Here is an 8,954-nt window from a genome sequence, read left to right as displayed (position 1 = left end):
CAACCAAGGAGTACACATGGTGGGACTGATTGCTCTGGCAGCATGTGTATAGTAGAGGATTGCAAAATTGGTCATCAATGGGAGGAGAGGCCCTTGACCCTGTGAAGATTCTGTGCCCCAGTGTAGGGTAATGCCAGCGCCAATAAGTGGGAGAGGGTGGGGTGGCAAGCATGAGGAGGGGGGAAGCAACAGGGGTTTGTTCTTGTTGTTTTTTGGGTTTTTTCTTTTTATTTTTTATTTTTTGGAAGGAAAACTGGGAAAGGAGAAATATGACATGTAAATAAAGAAAGTAAAAAAAAGAGATAAGTATTAAATTTTAAAAAAAAAGAAATTAGGGTAACAACACCCTTCACAATAGCTACAAATAATATAAAATACCTTGGAGTGACTCTAAGCAAGTAAAAGATCTGTTTCACAAGAACTTCAAGTCTCTGAAGAAGGAAATTGAAGAAGATCTCAGAAGATGGAAAGATCTCCCATGCTTGTTGATTGGCAACATTAATATAGTAAAAATGGCCATCTTGCTGAAAGCAATCTGCAGATTCAATTAATTTCTATTAATATCAATGAACTCAATTTCCCAATAAAAAAAAGACATAGAATCTTGCCAAAAGCAATTTACAGATTCAATGCAATCTCCATCAAAATTCCAACTCAATTCTTCATAGAGTTAGAAAGAGCAATTTGCAAATTCATCTGGAATAACAAAAAACCTAGGATAGCCAAAACTATTCTCAACAATAAAAGAACCTCTGGTGGAATCACCATCCCGGTTAAGCTGTACTATAGAGCAATTATGATAAAAACTGCATGGTATTGGTACAATGACAAGCATGTAGATCAATGGACTAGAATTGAAGACCCAGAAATGAACCCACACACCTACAGTCACTTGATCTTTGACAAAGGAGCTAAAACCATCCAGTGGAAAAAAGACAGCATTTTCAACAAATAGTGCTGGCTCAACTGGCAGTTAGCATGTAGAAGAATGCAAATTGATCAATTCCTTTCTCTTGTACAAAGCTCAAGTCCAAGTGGATCAAGGACCTCCACATAAAACCAGATACACTGAAACTAATAGAAAAGAAAGTGTGGAAGAGCCTCAAGCACATAGGCACAGGGGAAATTTTTCTGAACAGAACACCAATAGCTTATCCTCTAAGATCAAGAATTGACAAATGGGACATCATAAAATTATAAAGCTTTTGTAAGGCAAAAGAGACTGTCAATAGGACAAAACAGCAACCAACAAATTGGGAAAAGATCTTTACCAACACTATATTTGATAGAGGGCTAATATCCAATATATACAAAGAACTCAAGAAGTTAGACTCCAGAGAACCAAATAACCCTATTTAAAAAATGGGGTACAGAGCTAAACAAAAAATTCTCAACTGAGGAATACTGAATGGCTGAGAAGCATCTAAAAAATGTTCAACATCCTTAGTCATCAGGGAAATGCAAATCAAAACAACCCTGAGATTCCACCTCACACCAGTCAGAATGGCTAGGATAAAAACTCAGGTGACAGCAGATGCTGGAGAGGTTGTGGAGAAAGAGGAACATTACTTCATTGCTGGTGGGATTGCAAGCTGGTACAACAACTCTGGAAATCAGTTTGGCAGTTCCTCTGGAAATTGGACATAGTACTACTAGAGGGCCCAGTTATACCACTCCTGGGCATATACTCAGAAGATGCTCCAACATGTAATAAGGACACATGCTCCACTATGTTCATAGCAGCCTTATTTATAATAGCCAGAAACTAGAAACAACCCAGATGTCCCTCAACAGAGGAATGGATACAGAAAATGTGGTACATCTACACAATGGAGTACTACTCAGCTATTAAAAACAATGAATTTATGAAATTCTTAGGGAAATGGATGGATCTGGAGAGTATCATCCTGAGTGAGGTAGCCCAGTCACAAAAGAACACACATGGTATGCATTCTCTGATATGTGGATATTAGCCCAGTAGATCGGAATACACAAAGTAAAATCCACAAACCACAAGAAACTCAAGAAGGAGGAAGACAAAAGTGTGGATACTTCATTCCTTCTTAAAAGGAGGAACAAAATACCCATGGAAGGAGTTGCAGAGACAAACTATGGAAGCAGAGACTGAAGGAACGACAATCCAGAGACTGCTCCACCTGGGAATCCTTCCCATATTCAGTCATCAAATCCAGACACTATTGTGGATGTCAACAAGTGCTGGCTGACAGGAGCCTGATATAGCTGTCTCCTGAGAGGCTCTGACAGTGCCTGACTAATACAGAAGTAGAAGCTCACAGCCATCCATTGGACTGAGTACAGGTTTCCCAATGAAGGAGCTAGAGAAAGGACCCAAGGAGCTGAAGGGTTTGCAGCCCCTTGAGTCGAACAACAGTGTGAACTAACTAGTACCCTCAGATCCCCGGGACTAAAATTCCAACCAAAGAGTGCACATGGTGGGACTAATGACTCCAGCAGCATTTGTAGCAGAGGATGGCCAAGTTGGTCATCAGTGGGAGGAGAGGCCCTTGGTCCTGTGACGGTAGGAGAATGTCAGGGCCAATAAGTGGGAGAGAGTGGGGTGGCAAGCAGGGGGAGGGGGGAGGCAACAGGTTTTTTCGTTTTGGTTTGGTTTGGTTTGGTTTTGGTTTTTTTATTTAATTTTTATTTTATTTTATTTCCTTTTTTCAGAGGGGAAACTGGAAAAGGAGATAGCATATGACATGTAAATAAAATAAGTAAAAAAAAATGTAAGAGTTTAGAAAATGTTCTGGTTTGCTTTCTGTTGTTATAATAAAACACTAACCAAAATCAATTTCTGAAAGAAAAGGGGTTTTTTTTCAACTGAAACTTAAGATAGGGAAGGAAGTCTAGCAGAGACTGACACAGAAAGTGGGCGGGGGCAGGGAGAATACTGATTACTGGCTCACTCTCAAACTTTCTGTCTTGCTCCATGCTAGCTTTCCTATGCAACCTACATAAGGCTGATGACACCCACAGTGTTTTGGAACCTACAACATCAATCATCCATCAAAATGATTCCTCATAGACATGCCCATGAGCCAGTCTGACTGAGGCAATTCTTCATTTGAAAGTTCCCCTTAGCAGGTATCTCTAGGCTGAGTCACGTTGACAATGAAAGCTGACAAGTACAGGAGCCTGCCTGCCTTTGCTATTTCATATAATGAATTTGAGGAATATTGATTCTAGTTCTTCTTTCGAGGTCTGGTAGGATTTTGTAGTATTTCTTAGGAGGCATTTTATTACCTCTTCCATATTGTTTCTGGTTGTGGAGATGTTTATTTCTTCAGTACTACTTTGAGATGTTGATACACTGAGTGCGTCTAGGCATTGTTCCATCTCCTTTAGGTCTTCCAATCTAAGGTTTTTAAATTTACAGGTTTTTAAAGCATGTCTTTATGCTTTCTGAATTTTGTTGGAAACTGTTATGTCTCTCTTTTCATTTCTATTTTATTAATTTAGGTCATCTCCATCTTTATTTAATTTGCGTAAGGGTTTGTCGATCTTTTTATTTTATTTTTAAGAGCCAACTCATCATTTTATTGATTCCTTGTGTTGGTTTTTGTTTGGTTTTATTTCCTTAATTTCAGTCCTGGTTTTAGTTATTTCTTCCTATCTACTATGTTAAAATTTGCTTTGTTCTTGTTTCTGCCAAGGATCTAGGGTGCATCATGAATTGTTAATTTGAGATAACTTTTTTGATGTAAGCAACAAGTACTATAAACTTTCCTCTTTGGATTGTCTCAATTGTGTTCCATCAGTTTTGGAATGTTAAATTTTTATCTTCATTCAATTGTAGGAATTTATTTTTTTCTTCCTTCTTGATTTCTTCAATGACCCAATTTTCTATAGTATGTGGTTTAATCTCAATGAGTGATATACTTCTTGTATTTTTTAACTTATAATTTACTTATTTTTATTGGTTATTTTATTTACTTACATTCCAAGTGTTGTCCCCCTTCCCAGTTTCCCCTCCGGAAGCCCCCTATCCCATTCTCCTCCCCCCCCCACCTTACCAACTTAGCATTGCCCTACACTGGGGCATCAAGCCTCCACAGGACCAAGGGCCTCCCCTCCCATTGATGCCAGATAAGGCAGTCCTCTGCTACATATGCATCTGGAGCCATGGTGAAACTGCCCGCAGTTTCACGAACTGGGTTCTCTCAGCCAGGAGGGAATAAAGAACCTGAAATAGAGGGTTTGAAATGCAAAGAGAGAACACAAAGTCAAGTTAAGTTGAAATTGCCCAATCAAGACTTCACTTTACTTAGAATAAGCCAGGGTTTTTATAGTCACAGGAGAAACTGAAACCAAATCTCTAAATTACATGACATTTGCATACTGCAAAAAAGGTTCAGGTGCCAAAGTCCCCAGGTTCGGAAGATCTTCAGACAGTGGGGTGGGCGTACTCAGGTGGTGGGCGTACTCAGGTGGCTTCTTCAAAGACGACCCAACAGTCAACAGAGAGTATCTGTCTTAGCTCCCAGGTGTTAGCCTCCAAGCAGAGGCTGCCAGAAGTCCGATGGCTGAGGTGAAGGGAGAAGGTAACACCATGAGTCCCTCCATGTATACTCTTTGGTTGGTGGTTTAGTCCCCGGGAGCTGTGGATGGTTCAGTTAGTTAATATTGTTGATCTTGTTTTTAAACCTGTTGATATCTAGCTTTATTCCATTGTGATCAGATGGATACAAGATTTTATTTCAATTTTCCTTTGCTTTGTGTCTTAATATGTGTTCTATGGACTGCTTAGTAAAAGGATGTCTATTGTTTAGTGTTTTAATGAACTGTTCTGTAGATGTTAAGTCCATTTGACCTTTCCATGAACCTCACCACTTACCAAGGCTCAAGAAACATTGCAGAAGAAGTAGAGAGAGTCTAAAAGCTGAAAGATATGGAAGAATGCTGTGAAATGCTGTCTTCTGGATATGATATGGCTGTCATTATAAAGAACTCAAAGCATCTGTGGCTACCTGCACAAGATCTGTACAAGATTAAGCCAACTAAAGATCTGGCATAGACAGGGGAGATGAACATCAGGCCCTGAGCCTTTCCAATGAGCTGTTGGAAGCAGATAACCACTGTTCAAAGAATCATACTTTTGTTATTCTTTGGCCACTAGTTCAGTGTATGACTCCACACATCTGCATATATGGGCAGTACTAATTGGACTTAGTGGGTACCAAAAAAAAAGCTATGAAGTTGGGAGGGAAAATTTCCAGTTGACACAAGAGGAGCTGGAGGAAGAATGGGACTATATATTGTTATATTTCATTATATACATATGAGAAACTCTCAAAAATAAGGAAAAAAAATAAGTAAAGACTGTATTTTTTTCTTTTTGGATACAGAAAAATGGCAGGTTGCTTACAGAATACCTGTTCCTGTTCATCATGTTGGAGATGTTCGTGGCATCCATAGTAACTGAGTGGACCTATAGAGCAAGGCAAACAGATTAAAACAGTGAGTCTAGCATTCCCCCTTCCATGAACAGAAGCGACTAACTCCTGTGGTGTACCCTGTTCAGATAAGTTAGAATTAAGCATCGGTAGTGTCATCTCTAAACTGTGACTAGAGGTAGGGGGAAAGATTTTGCTAAACCATTCTTGTACTAAACAGCTTTGTATAATTGAAGCTAAATAAATCTCCTTGTATGGAGTGAGTTGGGGCTGAGGGTGTAGCTTAGCAATAGAGGACTTAAGTAGAATTGGTGTGTTTCTCAGTTTGATACCAAAAGAAGTATATAAAAAGAAGCTGGGGATAGAGTGTGGGTGGTAGAAACATGGGTGCTGGGTTTTAGACTCAGCGCTACTTTACTGGCCTTAGTTCCCCCTATCTACTTCCACAAACGCTGTACCCCAGCTTCACCACCTGCTTCTTCCTCCATAAATATACCTTATTTAGTTTAACACCTTAATTCGTAGATGGAATTCCTTAAGTAACCTCTGTCTGTAGTTAATGTGATAAAAATTAAGAGAAGACATTATCAGAAAAAATTTTTCCTTAGATTTCATACTTTCCCTTGCCTCAGTGGTTGCCTCTGCATTTGTACAGCAAACTTCATTTCCTTTTAACAACATGTGGATGGCATGTGCTGCTCCAGAGGACTGAGGGTACTTATATCTAGCTTACTATTTGCCTGTCAATAAATTTTCCTTAGCTGAAGAAGTGAAATAGGGAGTTGAAATTCATGTAAAAGTCTAATCCTCATATGTTTTAAACATATACAGCTGGGACTAGAGAGGTGGCTCAGTGATTAAGTTGCTCTTCCAGAGGACCCAAGTTTGAGTCCCAGAACCCACACAGTGGCTCACAGCCATCCATAACTTCAGTTCCAGGGAATCTAACAACTCCCTTATGGCTTCTGTAGGCACTAAGAACATGCATGGTACATAGATATACATGCAAGCAAAACACACATGCACATATATAAATCTTTTTTCAAGTGTATATGTCTCTACTTAAACACAAAGCCACAAAACCCATAGTTCTCTGAACAAAGGAACAAGAGAAAGAACATCAATTGAAATGGTTTTTTACTTATACCAAATAAAACTTAAATGGCGAGGAGCAGAAAGAATAGGAGAGGAAAAGAGAGGACAGACAGGGGGAAGGAAAATAATAGCAGAAGAAAAGGAGAAAAATGACTTAAAAACAATATGAAAAAAAAAAAACAAGATTTGATCTGGGAAGTATATCTCAGATGAAGCCCTGGCTAGCATGAATGAGGCATGGGTTCCAGGACCAACACAAAAGAGAAAAGGACAGCTCATAATTTTATTTATTTAAGACTGTTAATAGTAAGGCTATTCTTGTTAGAATTCTTTTTAAATGCTGCTAAAATTATATAGTTCTTTATCTTAGATCACATTAATAAGCAACCTCCTATCATCCAACTTAACCTCAGGTTGATTGGCATCATCGATGTTGCCCTTTTCCTACACGTGAAGGAGGTACCACGGCCTCAGTCAGAGAGGAAAGCCTGTTGATGTGTGAAGAGCTTTGTTCAAGAGACACCTTGGACAGTGGTATTTTATTAAATCTTCCTCAGCATTTCCTCTCCTCCATTTCATTAATAAAAACCTATAGCAATAAATATGTTTGTTTTCCCATGTGGGAAATTTATCATGAATTTCTTTCATTGTTATAAGTTAATCTGAGGTTGAATCTGGTCAGCCTAAGTTAAAGGGTTCGTCTAAGCCCGAGAGTCACATGGATGGGCTTGGACTTTACACCTAATGTTGATAGGGTGAAGTAATGCTGCCTCGACATGATATCACATTGAAAAGAAAACTAAGCCACCATCAATGAGACAGACTAACTCTAGACATTAGACATCTTTCTAACCAGCTATTGTCAAAAGATGCGAAAACCATCTATAGTGTAGAATGTATCACTAGATACATCTTCATGGAACTGAGACTAAACACAGGATTGTCCACAGAGCTTTCTTACTAGAAAGTTCATCTTCTGCAATATTTCATCCTTCTCCCCACAGCTTTTCTCGGTTACTCATTATACTTTGCATTTTATAAATTTTAGGCAAACTTTCTGTCCAGCAAATATTCTGTTGTATCAGTAAAGACCTTTTGTGTTGGTCATTTTTCCATTTCTGTGACAAAATACATGAGATAAACAACTTCTAGGGGCTGGAGAGATGGTTCAGCAGCTAAGAGCACTGACTGCGTTTCCAGAGGTCATGAGTTCAAATCCCAGCAACCACATGGTGGCTCACAACCACCCGTAATGAGATCTGGTGTGAAGATAGCTACAGTGTACTTATAATAAATAAGTAAATTAATTAATTAATTAATTAATTTAAAAAAAAAAGACTTCTAGGAAGGGAAGTCTCTTTGGGCTCACAGTTTCAGAGGCTGCAGGCCACATTTGTCTGGATCTATTCCTTTTGGGGATGTGGTCAAACAGAGCACTATGAAGAGGAAGAGAAGGAGGAGGAGGCAGAGCAAGGCTGCTTACCTCGTAGAAGCCAAGTAGAGAGAAGAGGGAGGGAACATGGAGAGGGAGAGAGGGAAGAAAGGGAGGGACAAGAAAGGGAGGGAGAGGAAGAAAGAGGACACCCAACAACCAGGGTGTCACCACCTGACAGCCACTACAGCAAGGAGTCAAGCCATTAGCATATGGATTCTTGGAAAACACTTAAAACCTAAACCAAAACCCCCTTCTCTCCTCTTACTTTTTTCAAACTCCAAATCTTATTCCCACTTCTCTGTCTTCATAAACAACTGATCCATGGTGCAAAACATACATGTTTTATGTATTAGTGCCCCCAGAAAAGGTCTGTGGCATTTTATTATAGTCATATCTATAATTTGTGTAAATCATACATGCACACATGCCTTTCTCATCCCAGTAGTACATTTTTTTGATTCACTCATGTTGCTATTCATATATCAGCTGATTTTAAATGCTGCCTGACAATCTGTGGCATCTATGTCAGCACATTTGTGCATCCCTTCTTCCAGGAATGGACACATAGGTTACCTCTTCCCTTGAGTAATTTCATTGGGCTATGCACTCTTCAGCAGAATATCTGATACACACACACACACACACACACACACACACAACATTTGCATGAGGAAAACGGGAAAGTCCCAACAGAGGAATGGTGATTCCTCTGTTGCAGGCTACTTGGTGTTGCATACTTTTTCCTACAATGTATTCTGTATTCTCTTGGTCTCTCAAGGTCTCACAGATTCTGATACGCAGCAGCATTGCTTATGATGTTCCAGTGTGGCAAGAAAGTTTTTATTTTTGTTATTTTTTTAGAACTGGAGTTTACACAAGCAGTAAATATGACCTAGTCTGTGTTCCTTGTGAAGTGGAAACCACAGTTCTGAGAGAGTGGAATGCACAGATGTAACAAGAAGAAATCCAGGATAAAGAACAAGATTTGAACATGTGGAGGATAAAAGAAT

At 39.2% G+C, this 8,954-nt stretch overlaps 1 protein-coding gene across 6 annotated transcripts in view; it reads left to right on the top strand.

Moving 5' to 3' along the window:
• LOC116103576 (membrane-spanning 4-domains subfamily A member 14-like) overlaps positions 1-7,144 on the top strand; it is a 32,107-nt gene extending 24,963 nt beyond the window's left edge. For all 6 annotated transcript variants that reach the window (XM_031389748.1, XM_031389746.1, XM_031389750.1 and 3 more), the window contains 2 exons: positions 5,367-5,478; positions 6,923-7,144. In XM_031389748.1, the coding sequence (XP_031245608.1) occupies positions 5,367-5,474 (108 nt within the window). In that variant the 3' untranslated portion in view covers positions 5,475-5,478; positions 6,923-7,144. The remainder of the gene's footprint in view (positions 1-5,366; positions 5,479-6,922) is intronic.
• Positions 7,145-8,954: the final 1,810 nt, after the last annotated feature.

The sequence above is a fragment of the Mastomys coucha genome, unplaced genomic scaffold (assembly GCF_008632895.1).
Source record: "Mastomys coucha isolate ucsf_1 unplaced genomic scaffold, UCSF_Mcou_1 pScaffold21, whole genome shotgun sequence".
Classification (NCBI taxonomy): Eukaryota; Metazoa; Chordata; class Mammalia; order Rodentia; family Muridae; genus Mastomys; species Mastomys coucha.
The sequence above is the reverse complement of the archived record's forward strand: the minus strand, read 5'-3'. Positions and strand labels throughout refer to the sequence as shown.